At 45.7% G+C, this 17,406-nt stretch overlaps 1 protein-coding gene across 1 annotated transcript; it reads left to right on the forward strand.

The window, feature by feature from the left end:
* The first annotated feature begins 12,230 nt into the window (after positions 1-12,230).
* Positions 12,231-17,160, forward strand: LOC146866627 (peptidyl-prolyl cis-trans isomerase-like). Its single transcript, XM_085614365.1, has 5 exons — positions 12,231-12,327; positions 13,006-13,032; positions 13,212-13,382; positions 16,647-16,722; positions 17,022-17,160. The coding sequence occupies exons 1-5, from the start codon at positions 12,231-12,233 to the stop codon at positions 17,158-17,160; spliced, it is 510 nt and encodes a 169-aa protein (XP_085470491.1).
* The last annotated feature ends 246 nt before the right edge of the window (positions 17,161-17,406 follow it).

Consider the following 17,406-nt stretch of genomic DNA (forward strand, 5'->3'; position numbering starts at 1 on the left):
GTTTTCATTCACACTTGCGGGGGAGAACCTTTCAGAAACCTTCTTCACCTGGTTCTGTAGTAGATGCAAAAACAGGATAACTTGGCCCATTGTACTGTTCCCCTTGCTAACTTTCCGTGTGAAAACCTGAAAAGGGACAAGCATCTGAGTCAGGCATTTGACTAGGCCTCATTTGTCCGCATCCATGGTCATAGCTTGCCCAACTCCATCCCCTCCTCTTTGAATAAAATAGTCATTGATTTGTTTGTACTGCTCAAACAGATGTTGCAACATGTAATAGGTCGAGTTCCAATGTGTTGGCACCTCCTGTGTCAGGGTTTTAACTGGTGCTTTATTATTATGCTGAATAATCCACAACTGCTTCAGGGCTTTAAAAGAATGGCTGAAATTAGTACAAATTCTTCTGCAGGTGGTCAGTATGTTGCTGACTATGTCTACTTTTTTTTAGAAAAGCTTGCCCCAACAAGTTGATGCTATGGGTGAAACACAGGACCCTGAAAATGCCTCCCTCTGACATGGCCCTGATATGTTACTGTCATTGTCCGTGGCAACAAATCCAATTTTGAGACCTCTGGGTCGCAGCCATTCATACACCATAAATTCCTCCAAGATGTTTACAGCTGAATGTGATTTCACCATGGCGAACATGGCAACTGTTGAATATCGCTGAACGTTCTCAAATCTTTCTTCAGGGCCAAGACCTGATGATATCTTTTGCTTTATGCCAAAAAAGAGATCCAGTGTGCTGTGATGAACATGTAATCAGTCACCTGACAACTGGTCCACAATCACATGTCTATAATCTGGTGGATAGTGTGAACAACACTTTACTGTAAAGCTTGTCCAACCAGCTGCAGCACATAGTGATGCAGCGCTGGAACAGTAACTCTGGCAAAATAGGTCTGACTTCATACCGTCTATTTCAGGCAGATAGCAGGCACAAATTCAAAGAATCCCACTCCTTCTACAAAAGAAAAAGGGAGGAGGTCCAGTGCTAACGTTTTGCCAGCTTCTCATTTTACAAACATGCTGTTGGGTGTTTGCGGGTGTAGGACCACTACTGCCTAACCATGCCTATAATAGTAGCCTGTATTTTCTTCTTTTCTGGGGCCACTGACACAGGCAACATTTGAGAAGTAGGTGGTGGTAGACTCACTGTGTGTTGTGATGGGAAAGTCACTGTATGTGTGGTGTCTCCATCTGACTCTGAGTCTTCTTGTGCCATTGTGAAGTCACTGAGGCAGGTGATTCTGCTGGTGTGCTACTGGGGTCAGGGCTGCTTTGCATGAGGATGTCACCCTCTTCTTCCTCATCATCACCTCTCACCATGATTGGACTTGTAGCTGCTGTTCCCTAGCTCTCTTCACCTTCAAAACCACTACCACGTTCAGCAATTTGTTTAAGGTGCTCCTCCCACTGGATTGTGTGATGCTTTTTCATATGGGTTGTTTGGCCTCCAGTGCCATAATGCGAACCAGGCTTACCTTGCCGAGTACTTGTGTGGCAAATGGTGCATATTGCAATGTGCTCCCTCTGTGCTCTGTGTGCTAACCGTAAACAAGTCCCAAACTGGGGACAAGTACTTTTTTTACTGGGCCACTGCCAATGCCTGAAGAAGAACTGGAGATGGATGGGCATGCTGTCGATTGCCTCTCTGCAGTGCATACTTCTACTGAGGTAGGGGTTGGTACAGGTCTCAGCTGGGGCTTTGCAAATATGGGAGCTGATGATGCTACCAGTGCCACATCCCTCGGAGCAAGATGAATAGTAATGTCAGACTCCTCTGTGTCACCTTCCACAATGACAAGCTCATTGTCGTCATCCTCCTCATCATGCCCTTCCAAAATGATAAGGCTTTCAGGAAGTTTTCTTTTCTCTTGTCTCCTCTGGCATCTCCCAGACTCTGCCGGGGTCCACTCCATGTCAATATCATCATAATCAGAAGTGGTGCTTGGAGAAGATGGTGAAGTTGTACCCTTCCTTTTTCTTTCTGGAGATCTCAGAGCCAATGATTCTAAAAGAGGACGTTCTTGCTCAGCAGGAAGCTCGACCTCCTGTTCTGCGCCCACTTTAGGAAGAAACTGCTGTCCAGTTTGCTCTGTGTCAAGTGGATAGCGAGAACAACACTTTGCTGCAAAGCTTGTCCAACTAATTGCAGCACATCGTGATGCAGTGCTGAACCAGCAACTCTGGCAAAATAGGTCCAACTAGGAACCTTCCATTTCAAGCAGATGGCTACCACAAATTCTAAGAATTCCACTCCTTCCACAAAAGAAAAAGGGAGGAGGTCGAGTGCTGATATTTTTGCCATCTTCCCATTGTACAAACGTGCAGTTTGATGGCACTGCTCGTAGGGGCACTCCTGCCTAAACATGCCCAAAATAGTAACTAGGATTTTCTTATTTTCTGGGGCCACTGACACAGGCGTCTTTCGATAAGTAGATGGTGGTGGTAGACTCAATGTGCATCATGGTAGGGCAGTCACTGTATGCCGTGGTGTCTCCATCTCACTCCGAATCTTGTGCCACTGTGAAGATGCAGAGGTGGGTGGTTTTGCTGGCACACTGCTGGGGACAGGGCTGCTTTGAGTGAAGATGTCTCCCTCTTCTTCCTCATCACCTTGAACCATGATTGGACTTGTAGCTGATGTTACCTGGCTCTCCTCACCAACACTACCACATTCAGCAATTTTTTAAGGTGCTCCTCCCACTTGATTGTGCGGTGTTTTTTCATATGGGTCATTTGGCCTCCAGTACCTTTATGTGTACCAGGCTTAAATTGATGAACATTTGTGTGGCAAATGGGGTATACTGCGATATGCTCCCCCTCTTTGCTAACCATTAAAAAAAGTCTCACACTGGGGAGAAGTACTTTTTTACTGTGCCACTGCCAACGTCTGAAGGTAGTTGGACATGTCGTCGATTGCCTCTCTGCTTCTCCGGAGGTAGGGGTTGGTACAGGTCTCAGCTGGGGCTTTGCAAATATGGCTGCTGGTGGTGCTACCTGTGTCACATACCTTGGAGCAGGTTGAATAGCAATGTCATATTGCTCTGTGCCACCTTCCACAATGACTGCCTCATCATCGTCATCCTCCTCATCATTTTCCCTTGCCTCTTCTGTTGTCTCCTGCGCTCTGCCGGGATCCAGTCCATGTCCCTATCATCATCATCAAAAGTTGTGCTTGGAAAAGATGGAGGAGTAATAGCCTTCCTTTTCCTTGATGGAGATCTTAGAGCCAATGATTCTAAAAGGGGAGGTCCTTGCTCAGAAGGAAGTTCAACCTCCTATTCTGCTTCAACACCAAGAAAATGTACTATTGCTGGCTGCGGTTGCTGTTCACTTTGCTCTGTGTCCTGAAACAATTGTGTACTACTTTTCAAAAGGGACAAATACAATTCAATGTCACTACTCGTCGGCGTCGACATGGTTACAGTGGCTGCCTCACTGACAGACATGGTCCTGGGCTTAGGTTGGGGTGGTGCTGTTGTTGCAGGAGCATTGCTCCCAGCTTGCTCCCTGAAGGCCGGTGCAGCAGGCACAAGTTTGCCAAAAAAGGTTCTGGCCATCTCACCAGTGGTGGAAAGTTTCTTCTTCTCACCTGGCCATTTTCTTGGCAGCATCTTTCTCGGGTGCCATCTCAATGCTCTCAATCGGCAGTTGCACCAAGCTGCAAAAGCAGAAGTGATTGGAGGACTGACATTTGACTGCACACGCCTTCTGTTTGGCAGTACTGCGTGCGATGTCTCTTGTCTTGTCTTGTGCACCTAAAAGCAAACAAGCAAGAAAACATTTAATGTAAAACATGCCATTGTTTGCAGTCTGAATTATATAGACAAAGGCAATATTAGTGTGGTGGTTTTGTTAACTTAGGTATCCACTTTAAAGTCAAACCACACCACCATACTATAATTCCCCATCAGAATGTAACACACAATATACAGAATGATAGAGCTCTTTCCTTTCCTTTATGTTCAATATATTCTAAAGGAGACACCTGTGACACTAAATGAGTAAATGGAATAGTATTCGTTAAAAAAATGGAAGGATGCTGCAGTCTAACGAAGTGCACCGCAGCCAGGGTGTCCACCAGGACGAAGTTGAATTATATACCTAAAAACTGAATGCTGTTGCAAGGCTGTGTGCCTATGGTGGATGCATGATGGATCGACCGAGGCAAAACAGAAAAAAAAATTGCAATTACAAAAATGAAAATTAAAATGACAAAAAATTACAATTGAAAAAATTAAACACAAAAATACATTTAAAAACAATAAAAAATTTACAACATTTATAAATGTAAAATTAAAAAACTTAAATTAAAAAATGTAAATAAAAAAATAAAATTTACGAAACAATTAAAAAACATTAACAATAAGTTAAATTAACCTCATCCATATCATTAAACTGGTATCTCATCCTTCCATGCAAGCCTATGACAAAGGCACACTGGCTTGGCGCACAAAATGGCTGCCAATCAGTGCCACATGGTCAACAACAACAATAAGCAAGAAAGCATGGGGAACAAAGAACACGTGCAGGCCTATGGCAAAAGCACGCTGGCTGGCTGAATAAAATGGTTATCAGCCATATGGTCACAACAAGAACAACCAGCAAGGAGGCATGGCCACAAAAAAAGCACACGCAGGCCTACGGCAAAAGCACACTGGCTGGCTACACAAAATGGCCACCAGCCGCATGGTAACAACAACAACTAGGAGACCTGGAAAACAAATAACACACTATGGCAAAGCAAACTGGCTGCCTGCACACAATGACCGCCAGACACAAGGTCACAACAACAACAACCAGCAAGGAGGCATGGCCATCATGAAGAACACATGCAGGCCAATGACAAGAGCACACAGGCTGGCTAAACTAAATTTTCACCAGCCACATGGTCTCAACAACAACAGCCAGCAAGGGAGGCATGGCCAAAACAAAGAACACATGCAGGCCTGGGGCAAAAGCACACTGGCTGTCTACACAAAACAGCCGTCAGCCACATGGTCACAACAACAACATCCAGCAAGGAGGCATGGCCACAACAAATAATGCATGCAGGCCTATGGCACAAGCACACTGGCTGCCTACACAAAATGGCTACCTGCCACATGGCCACCAGCCACATAGTCACAACAACAAGAACAACCAGCAAGGAGGCATGGCCACAACAAAGAACACATGCAGGCCTATAGCAAAAGCACCCTGGCTGCCTACACAAAATGGCCACCAAACACATGGCCAAACAACAATGAGCAGGAGGCATGGAAAACAAAGAACACATACATGCCTATGGACACTGTCTATACAAAAAAATGGCCCATGGCCACATGGCATGGGGAACAAAGACAAATGGTGGCCTATGGCAAACACACTCACACACTGGCCAGACAAAGGAGGCATGGTAACACAGAAAAATAGCATTAATTCAGTAATGTCAAAAATGAATATTAATTGGGCTAAGAAATTTTACAACAGCACACGTCCTCCAAAGGCCTCAAATATAACTACCACACCTATACACTGCAGAAAAAAAGTGAAATACCCCCAAGAAGACAAATTTTGTAATTTAATCCAATGCCATCCATGGAAGCATTGTGAATTAAATGAATATTGCAAATGTATTAAAACACATGTAGAAAATGTAGTGAACTGTGCAACATTTTTCCTTTATAAAAGAAGAAAAATGCCATGTAAAAAAATAACTAGGCCCCTACTGAAACTGCAGGCCACCCACCACAAAAAATAATTTAAAAAATCAAATAAAAGCAGAAATAAATGCTGGTGCATGGCCCCAATTAAACAAACACCATTATACACCAATTGTACAACTTAGTTGTGAAATCTCAAACACAAAGTACTTAAATCCAATTGTATATATGCAGCAGACAAGGAGAGCGATCCTTCCTGCTCCAAATTCCAATGAAAAGTGACTAGGAGATGGACAAAGCACCGGGAGGAGCCTGCTGAGTAGGAACAGGATTTTGGAGTCTTTGGGATACTTCCTTCCGGTTGGAAAAAAAAGTTTAAAAAAAAGGTTTCTTGCACAAGAAAAACAACTCCAACAGCCAGTTGGAGAAGAAAATTCACTTGAAAAGCCTCTCAGCTGCTTCTCAAGCACAAAAGCTGCTCAAGTGTTCTGTTTGCGATTGGCAGTACATTGGCACGTCGTATTCTGGAGCCATGCGAGTGAGTGCAAAGTCTTGCGGGAGCTCGCTAATGGTGAGAGCGAGCATGAAGTCTTGTGCACACTTGCAAGCGGCCTGAGAGTATTGGGGTGCTCGCGAGTGAGCGCAAAAACAGATCTCAAGCATGCAAACAGAAAAAAAACCCTCTGCTTTGCACCCGAAACGCAGAATTCAGGAACTCCGCTCTCCTCTGCGGAGCGCCCGAATTCCGCAAACTACGCAAGTGGAGCAGAGTTGTACGCCCGGGCCTACTCAAAATGCACAATCTGCTGTGCCTGGCATGACCCTAATCATCGTGTACCGCTCGAGGTGCCTCATCCTTCGCAGAGCCTTCCCTGTGTTACTCCCCATTCACCAGTTGTTCCCTTTTGACCCTCATCGCAGTGTGCATCTGCCCTCTCCACACCTTGCCCCTCCCGAAGACATCTGGCACCAGGTAGTAGCGAGAGAGATTGACTGGGTTGAAGTAACACTTCTGTGACAGTTCGGAAGTGGGTCAAGAGACTGCATGACTCCATTATGTTTTGAGACCTGTGGGTGAACATCTTGAGTGGCTGCTAAATTCCCCTTGTCTATGCCTACCTTCTAATTAACACTTGATACATATTCCCACCTGCTTCCCGAGGACACAGACTGAGTGACTTTGGCTATGTGCGGTCTAGTATTCAGGAGGCTGGGCTGGTTATCTTCCTTCTGGGGGTGTAGGACAATCGGGGGTGAAACAGACAGTGGAGGGAAGTTGGAACCACAGAGTCTGCAGTGTGTGATCCTTTGACCTGCTGGGTACAAGTATCACCACATTAGGGTGCTGTGTGCATATGGGTATAAGAACGTTCCGGACAAACTTTGCTGGTACCTGTCGCACCGTGTAGTGGTGCAGAGTGAGTGTGTGTGAGTGAGAGAGTTAGTCTGTGATTAATGACACTGGCCGGGGTGCCACTTTATATGTTGATTTCATGCCAAAAGCACAATACATTTGACAATAGATTTATCCGCTTGGCTCTGGCACACGGTGCTACTAAAAAGTGTTCCCATTTCATGTATGTACATAGTTTTGATACCGTTGTTACTCAGGGTATACCCTATACTAATGCGATCAGGATTGCTAGGGTAGGCTTGGGGTCTACAGCGTGTCACACCGCATTAGGGTGCTCACTCTCTCTGGGGGGAAAGGGTTGGATTGGGAATCGTCCACAGTGTACATACGAGCGGCATCATACTAATACAAGTGAGCCTAGTACTTCTAGTAATATTTTCAAATGTGTTTTATGCCTGAAAGTATATGGTGTTTATGTTATGATTACATATGTGTGTTGAATATAAACTTTATTTACATACATCGTTTGCAATGCTCAGTGTATTGCTCGCTGGTGACTGTTGTGCTTTTGCTTTACACATTACTTCTGAACGAAATCCTGGTTGCTCAGTGCCTAGCTACCCAAGGGGGAGCACAGGTTGTACAGCTAGTGTAATCACCCACCCTTGACAGGCGCAGTAGGTTCTGCCAGGCTGGGGTCATCCCTTAAGTCAACCAGAAACTGCGGGTTCCAACAGTGGGTATCATCTAATTAAGATTCATGTATTAGAGGGGGATGGCATCTTTCTGAATACAGATCTTCTATTCTCGAGCTCAATGCAAAATAGTTCTTTCTGGGAAACATGGTTGTCAAAACAGTGATGCCTCAAGAAACTGAGCCCAGCTTGGACTAATGAGATCCCCGCAGCCTTGCTTGGCTGGATGAGCAAATACAAATATCATGCATCATCTGGATTTTGGGACTGCAAAGCTTTCATGGTCTCATCATCTTCTATACCTAAGATCTGTTGACAAATTACATTGAACGTCACTGAGCAGCTAATATGTACCATACCACATAATGCTGTGGCCTCCCTAGTATGGACACTCAAAGGTCCCCTGTATCATCCACAAGCTTATAACAAGGTATGTCAAGCGTGGGAAAGATACAATCACAATCAAGATTTTGCCATTGCACTAAGGTGATCTCCGCCTTTTCACCATTAAGGAAGCAGTACAACTCAGGATAACTGAAGAGCACTGCTGAACAGCTTGCAAAGAAACCATTGAGAAAAACACGTAAGTTAGCATATTTATGTAGTATATTGTTGGTTTACAGTTTAAAAACAATGATTTTGCATAAAATATATAACAAAAAATAGAAAATAGAAAAACGAATTAATATCCCAACACAATAACTTCTAACCTTTTGTATTTAAATATTCAAATATTCAAAAATGTAAATGTTCAAAAACCCAGCACAACACATTAATTAGTGTTTGCATTGTATGCATGTCTCTAGGATTTATAAAACACTCTCATTAGTGATATGTCATCTCTAATGTCCGGGCACAGCCAACATTTATAACATTAGGCCTCAAAATGCAATGCATTGCAAATGAAAAAAACATGATCAAAGATTTCCTACATGTCTTATTACGTACTGCTACACGGCACCAGAAAGGTGGCTTTAATCTCATCTCCAAAAAGTGCTTCACCTATATGAATCCCCTATTAGCTCATAATTCAGTAAGTATTGAGATAAAAGAGTGTCGCCTTATTTTTATTAGGTTTTCTTAGTCTTTATTGATGAAAGCAAAACCGGCCAAATAGAAAGTTCCTAAGGATGGCCGAAAGATGCATATTTGTGTTTTCATCCTTCAAACCCAAAGAAATAAAACAACATATAAATGTTTACATAAAATGGTTAATTATTAAAAGAACTAAACATAAAGCCACCTCACAAGCTTGAAGCTTGGTAGCAAGCAAAGAGCCCTGCAGAGTTTAAGTACCAAGCATAACAGCAGTCCAAGAATTATGAAACCCATGAAACACCCAAAGCGTCTCAGTTCTACTACACATGTAGGCCCAGATTCACTAAGGCTTTGCATGAGCATGATGCAAACCAGTCCATGATACTAAGGGGCATATTACGAGAAAATGTCAGAGCGCGGAGCTGCGTTAAATTTGGCAGCGTCGTGCTATGACATTTTCAAAACGCAGGTATGCAATGTATTCACAAGAATACGGCAAACCTCTGTTTTCCCTAAAGGTGGCACTGAATTTAGCTGCCCAGAGCCGGTGCAAGCACCCTTGCACCACAGTGCAAGGGTGCCTGCATTACAGGGAATGATTGTTTATGTGCAGGAAGGAGCACCTTCCTGCACATAAACATTCACTAATGGCGATTTGTTATTTGTACAGAATGCAGCACACATAAAAGTAGCTAATCGTCATTATTTAACGATTGTTTATGTGCAGAAAGGGACACCTTCCTGCACATAAACAATTTTTAGTGGCATTTCGGTCTTTCTATGTGTGCTGCAACAGCACACATAGAAAAAATAGAAAAAGCAAAAACGAGGAGAAATAAAAGTATTTCTCCTTGTTTCGCCATTCTAAAGCCTGCTCTTGTATGGCGTTAGTTATTAGCACTGCCTCACATTTACACCTCCGTGTAAACCTGGGGCAGCATCAAAAACAATGGGTTTTGCGGTGGAACGCCCACCACAACACCCATTGCATGCCCCATTCATGCTAAGTGATGCATTTAAAGGGGTCTTATTTACAAGGCAATGTATAGCCACAAAAAGAGGGTCAACGCCGCTTTGTTAATATGAAGAAAGGCATTTCACCACTAGAAAGTTGCTAAAAGTGATATTCTGATCGCAATATCCCCTTGTTGATATACCCCTAACTGACTAGCACAAAAGGTGTTCTGTGCTTGGAAGCTGACTTTTCAAAGGCTCAAAAAGCATTTGCATCAATGGGCACTAATGGGGAAGATTAGCACAAACACCAATAGGTTTTCCCATAAAACACGATCTGCTAAAATAGGCTCTCTGGGCCTTGTAGTACAAACTAGCACCTGCTTCAAGCAGGTACAAACAGGGGAAAAATGTTCTAATTTCTTCCAATAAGAAATAATGCATGTAGTGCACAGCACACTTTCAACGTATGGAAGCCACCTGAGTTTTTCTATGAATAAGAATTTGTACTGTAGGATATGACACCAGTATAAACCCTATACTAGACAACACACACTGACTTCTGCACCATTGTGCAAAGTTGTGTGTAGCACAAGGCATCCTTGAAGAGAGCCATCAAATGTGATGATACCAGAAACCAACAAGCCAAAAATCTTTTAGCTTTAGCACTGCAATGTGTCTCTCCCCCTTGTACGTCTCAGCACTACAAATTTGCATCATGCAGTGCATTGTGTGAAAGATTGGTAAATCTGGACCTTAGTCCCTTATTTCACATATGGGGCCAAACCCTGCCACTGGACAACTGCCATTTATGCAATAACGGGCATATTTTGCAAGGGTGTTCAAAATATCAGCAGGATGTCTGAAGTCTACAGAATAGCAGACAATAGCAATGCTGAACAGAAGCCTCAGTATTGAATTCAAATCGTAGAACTCAAGCAAAAACAACAGCTCTTTTTCTGACAGTGAATGCTTTTGCATACATGATGACAAGTAAAAGGAATATGCCACAACAAGCTCATATCGTTGAATGTATCTATCACCCATCCAAAGATAAAATTATTAAGACTTGCTCTAGACTTTGGTCAAAAGGAAGCCACATGCAGCGTTACATAAGTCTGACAAAATTCAAAATACCCATCAAGCCCCTAATGTTAGTGTTGGGAGAATATGTGTTTCAAATGTGTGCGAAGGTCCAGAGGTTGATTGTCTAACTGAATTTTCTTAGGTTGTGTATCAAGTCTGTGGCCTTGCTGGAGGATATTCACGCTCTGAAAGGCAGTTCCTATTGAAAATGCTACAGACCAAAGCATGTAGCCATGAACATAAGCATGCGTAATGGGCTCACAATCGCAGAATGATTTTCAACTTACTTCAAAGTCCTGGGAAAGTTTAATGTACGATTGATGATGTTCAACATCAGTGAAACAGTGAGGCAATCAAACCCGTGGCTCAACATGAAACCAAATTGGTTTGGGAACTTAATAGTTCTATTTCTTAACCTTAGCCTTAACCTTAGTTGAAACTCAACATGGAAAAAACAGAAGTCCTCGACTCCACCCCCTCCGCATGGAATGACACCTGATGGCCCCACACCCTTGGAAACCCACCTAACCCAATGGACCATGCACGTAACCTCAGCATCATACTAGACTCATCTCTCACCATGAACAGCCAGACCAACGCCGTCTCCTCTGCATGCTTCAACCCCCTCTGCATACTACGCAAGACATTCAAGTGGATCCCCCAACTCCAGGAAAACCGTCACTCACGCACTCATCACTAGCAGATTGGACAACAGCAATGCCCTCTACACCGGAATCAGAAAAAAACTCCACTGCAAACTCCAGACCGTCCAGAATGCCGCAGCCAGACTAATCCTTCATATCCCATAGCACAACCACATCACCGAACACCTCCGCAACCTCCACTGACTCCCCGTCGAAGAAGAATAACTTTCAAGCTGCTCATGCACACCTACAAGGCCCTCCACAAAACTGGACCCCAACACCTCAATGACCGCATCTCCTTCCATGCCCCCGAGAGAAACGTCCGCTCAGCCGACTCTCCCTATACACCGTCCCACTCTTCTACAGGTCCAGAGCAGGTAGAAGATCCTTCATCTACCTCGCAGCCAAGACCTTGAACGAACTCCCCTTTCACCTCCAGCGGAGCCCCACACTTCACCGATTCAGGAAGAACTTCAAGATCAGGCTCTTTAAATAACCCCAATGGAGCTGCTCACACCCACCCCCCAGCGCCTTGAGACCCTCTCAGGTGAGTAGTGTGCTCTACAAAAACCTGATTGATTCATTGATAGTGCTGTTTGGTGTTGCTGCAACGTTCACTTTTAACGGAGAAAGGTCTGTCACTTTGTCTTAAATTCACTCCTAAAAAGATGATATTAGTGCTCATTGCCAGTTACACGAAGCAACAACTACAAAGTTGGTTCTTTCTTTTCGCGCTCTCAACCAGGCAGGAGCTTCGAAGCAGACGAGCAGTCACCGCCTACACTGTTCAACTCATATAATCGCGACCATGGTTTGGAGGGTTTTCTTTGAGATCACGGCTGATGGCACCAGCTTGGGACGCATCAAAATGGAGTTCCGGGATGATGTTGTGTCAAAGAAAAAGGGTATGGTTTCAAGGGATTGTGCTAGAAGAACTATTGATGGACAGAATGCAGAACCATGTCATACATTCACCCCAGGACAGAGATCTGGGCCTAAATCCATCATTTTTTTGCTCACTGCGCCATTCCAGTTTGGACCCAGCCATATGCAAATCAGTCTTGACCCTGTGCCCAATGGGAACAGTCCAGCCCGAACTGACAGGCCAGGTCCTCCCTGGACTGGAAACAAGCATCCTAGGACCGGTTTCGGGGTTTCACCCCTCTTCAGCCAGGATAGCTTGATTCCAGTGGCATGGAGAGCACGGGACTCACATCTGAGCATACCCATCCAACTTGGGGTGACAAATGCAAAAAGAACTATTGATGGACAGAATGCAGAACAATGTCATACATTCACCCCAGTACAGAGATCTGGGCCTAAATCCATAGTTTTTGTTGCTCACCATGCCATTCCAGTTTGGACCCAGCCATATGCAAATCAGTCTTGACCCTGTGCCCAATGGGAACAGTCCAGCCCGAACTGCCAGGCAAGGTCCTCCCTGGACTGGAAACAAGCATCCTAGGACCAGTTTCGGGGTTTCACCCCTCTTCAGCCAGGATAGCTTGATTCCAGTGGCATGGAGAGCACGGGACTCACGTCTGAGCACACCTGTCCCACTCCGGGATGATGTCGTGCCAAAGAAAAAGGGTATGGTTTCAAGGGATTGTGCAAAAAGTACTATTGATGGACAGAATGCAGAACAATGTCATATGTTCACCCCAGTACAGAGATCTGGGCCTAAATCCATCGTTTTTTTGCTCACCATGCCATTCCAGTTTAGACCCAGCCATATGCTAATCAGTCTTGACCCTGTGCCCAATGGGAACAGTCCAGCCCGAACTGCCAGGCCACATGATCATTCCAGATTTCATGTGTCAGGGCTGTGACTTCATGAACCACAATGGAACTGGTGGAAAATCAATCCATGGTGCCAAGTTTGCCGATGATAACTTCACACTCAAACATACTGGCCCCGGCATTCTGTCTATGGCTAATGCTGGGCCTAACATGAATGGCAGTCAACACAAGGGGGGGCACTGTTCCAGAGCAAGTGATGCCGAAAGTCAAGCACTCACTTAAGGGGAAAGAAAAGGAGAGAGAGAGAAAGAGAGAGGGTGAAATGCTAGGTCTGGGACTCGGTGGAAAGACAAATCTTGTCTCTTGTTGCCCTCACAAACCCCGAAGGATGTCATGCTTCATCATTGGGCAGTTGCTCCTCGTCGGGCCAGCGGAGCAATGCCCTACAGGTCCCCCGAAGGGTCACTTTAGTGGAGATCTTTTTAGAGAACTGCCGTTGGGCGCATGTGGTGTGTTGATAGAGTCCTAAGTGAAGGGTGATATCGTGCGTGCAATGAGTTAAAACTGCCTAAGGGTTACCAAGAGAAATTTTAATTGAGAGGTACCCATGGCAGAGTAAAAAAACCCGTAGGTTGAGGGTTAACAAAGGAAGCGTAATGTGCCCAGGTAACTATAAGGTTGACATGTTTCACGCCTCTTTGGTCAAAAACATCCCTGGCGTTTCATCAGGACCAGAAAGAACTGTGAAAGTGATGTTGTGCACGAAAGTGTAAAAGTAGAGGGGTAACATCAGCCCTCAAAATGATCCGAGGGGCCATACCCTTAAGTACTATAGGTGGCCGCTGTGGCTAAATAGTCCACATATGCACTCTTGATCGTGACCTAGAATGGGTTGAAGGGAGAGAAAACCACAAAAAATTACTTGTATCAAGCTTGCAATGATGTCTCCAAACATTGTGTGTCCTGGAGGCATCCTTTGCGGTAGAAAGTGCTGCACGAGACATGACTAGTGTAGTAGAACGCCCTTCATCTGCGTCAAGCCCTGGGTATTGGCACCAAAAGAGAGGAAGGAGGAGAGCCGTAGGCCAACAGCATGGAGCAAGCAGTCGGACCAAACAGTTCCCCATCACAGACCCCCCATGATGCCACCCGGGTGCCTGCCAGGAGTAGGGGGCTATACACAGTTTAAAAACAGGTTTGTACAGAGTAGCTAGCTCACACGCTCATACTGGACCCCACCGTGCCTCTGTATCATTGTACAATAGGTGGCCAGTAGAGGGGTCAACCAATGCGCCTCATATATGCCCCTGAACAGCTATTGCCAACACTTATTGCCGCCCTAAATGATTAATGCTGTGCTTACCCAAAGTGGAGCTAGCAGTGCTCCTTAGGCTAGAGGCGTAGGGTGCCCACACCTTACTGGGCTGAGGAGACATGTAATTGGAAAGCATGGGAAAACGCCGGTAAGACTCGTGACACATGAGGATAGCTAGTTACATTCACTTACTTCAAGAGGAGTTTCTCCATCACCATCGTTGTTGTACTCACGTCTATGCTCGGGTGTCGGCTCCAGTAAACCTGCCCCATCCTGATGCCTGCCTGTAGGTGAAGGACTGTGGTTTCTGGCCGTGGTTATGTGCTAACTTCAATCAACGATGCATGAGGTTCCTATTTCCGGTCTGCCCCGTCATGCCTAGTCATGCCTACTTCCAGCGAGTCTGCGTGTGTGTATAGCGCGCTGTCTTAGTAGTGCGCATGCGTTTAGAGAGCCACTTCTTCTCGGCTGCGCATGTGCTTAGGCGAGCCGGGTGAATAGTTCAACGCGAGGTGGTGTACAAGTATAGTGCGGGCGGCACACAGTGGGTGCCCTACTCATTAAAGCTCCTGAGAAAAAGAGTGCAAGAGCCGGGGAGCGGGCCCTTGCCAGAGGAGTAGAAATGTGAGAGTTAATACACGATCAGGATACATGTATTGATGACATACCTATTAAAGGCCCCACTCCTAATCCACGGCCCGTTTCTTGGTCCATTTGCCCAGGATAAACCCACAGGATGTAGGTACACAGATGTTACATGGCTATAGTAGGGGGGATCATTACTGTCCCAAGGTGTTGGATGGCAGGTTCAGTGGGAGTGGTGGTAGTGTTGATGCATGGAGGTGCATAAAAACAGAAAGGGGATAACTTCACATAGGAGACAGGTGGTGGATCCCATAGGGGATGGAGAAAGGGGGTCACAGCTCTGACCATGGGATTTCATTGTTAAGGCCATGTGTGTGGGTACGAAGGCGTTGAACCCACCGTTGCTCTCGTCGTAGTAGCGAAGAGCTGCTCCATCCAGGGTTCGCCTCTAGGATGGTCCATTGTATAACTTCGCATGGGTGTCCTTTTTCAATTAAATGGTTAGTAAGCTTGGTGGCTGTGCGTCCTCATCTTATGGTGCTTTTGTGCTCACTGATCCTCACCTTGATAGCACAGGTTGTCATCCCGACATATCTCAGGTGGCATGGGCATGTAATGAGATACACGCAATTGGATGTGTTGCAATTAGTGTGTTTTTGCTGTTCCCACACAAAGTCCCCCAGTTCAAGTGTTTTCGTATGTTTCGTGGAGGAGCAGGCCCCACATGTGCTGCATGGGTAATGTCCTGTGACCGCAGGGAGGTTCCACAGTGTGGTTTCCTTGGATGTTTTCGGTCCTCGTGGACGTGTGTTCACCAATTGATCTTTAAGGTTCGTCGTTCTTTTGAACGCGAAGCGAGGTGGTGGCAGATCTAGAGAGTCGCTGTTCAGGATCCTCCAATTCCGGTTGATGATCTTTTTTAATCGATTGGATAATGAAGTAAAAGTGGTGACACATGTAATCAGTTTGTTAGTTTTAGGTTCCCTGGTTTCCAGGAACCCTTGGCGGGTGTTGTTTCTAGCATGCTTTCTTGCTTTTGAGATCACCTTTCTCGGGTAATGCCTCTCCGTGAGGTTGTTTGCCAGTATGTTGGCTTGAAACTCAAAATCATGTAGCCTGCTGCAGTTGCGTTGGAGCCTCAGAAACTGGCCGTAAGGTAGGTTCTCTCTGAGGGCTTTGGGGTGATAGCTTTTGAAGCTCAGGAGGCTGTTGCAGTCCGTGCTCTTCCTGTAGGTTGTGGTGTGTAGGTGGTCACCCTTATTAATGGGTCCAGGAACGGAATCTCATTCTTACTGGTTGTCATGGTGAACCATAGATGGGGATCCTGGCTGTTGATCCACTCGTGGAATGTACTGGCTGTCCTCTCAGATCCCCTCCAGAGGATCAAGATGTCGTCAATGTACCTTTTCCAGGTCACCAGGTTTCTGTGGAAGGGGTTCATGTCTGTGAAGATGTAAGTAGTTTCAAAATGGGACATGTACAGACCCGCCTGACTGGGAGCAAAAGTGCTCCCCATGCTGGTGCCCTGTACTTCGTGATATATCGTGGTCTTGTACATAAAGAAGTTGTTTGTCTGGGCCAGAGTGAATGGTTCTCCATTCTTCATCTGCACTGCCAAGACTACGTGGTTGAATGGCAAGCACGTTGTATTCGGCTCCGCCTTTAACCCCTTCGCTGCGGCGGGAACTCCGCCGCAGCGCTGGGGGGTGCGGGGGGGCAGCGCGGTGGCGCTGTGCTCATGACGGAGCCACTCCGTCATGAGCCACGGTTGAGCTGTGCTCATGACGGAGTGGTTCCGTCATGACTCCGCCCAGTTGCATTGTCCCCCCGCATAGGCGGGGAAACAGCGCCGCGTGGGCGGAGCGGCCGCCAACGGTCGCGGCATGATGGAACCGCTCCGTCATGAGCACACGGCAACCGTGGCTCATGACGGAGCGGTTCCGTCATGAGCGGGGAAGGGGTTAAAGGCATGGATGTTGTAAATACACTGGAGAAGTTTGGCTCAAGCTCCAGGAAGATGTCAAAAAAAGATCGTGATTGCTTATTGGGGGATGCTGTCATTTATTTCCTGGCTTACCTCCGATCATTCCTTGTTTAGCTTGTGAAAAGACCTCTATTGCCACTTGGTTTTGTTTTCAGTCTTACTTGTGCTCGCCAATGAACTGAATCTGTTGGATTTTTCTGGCTTTCCCCTTAAAGAGATTAAACCGTTAAACAAAAAAAACAACTACAAAGTTGGCTCTGAGTGCCAAAGCTTGAACCCTCAATTTCACTGTCAACAACAGTTCTGAAGCCTCGGACTTCCTAAACACAGACAACAGCTCCTGGCTTACGCTTGCCAGTC

The sequence above is a fragment of the Triturus cristatus genome, chromosome 1_2 (assembly GCF_964204655.1).
Source record: "Triturus cristatus chromosome 1_2, aTriCri1.1, whole genome shotgun sequence".
Lineage (NCBI taxonomy): Eukaryota > Metazoa > Chordata > Amphibia > Caudata > Salamandridae > Triturus > Triturus cristatus.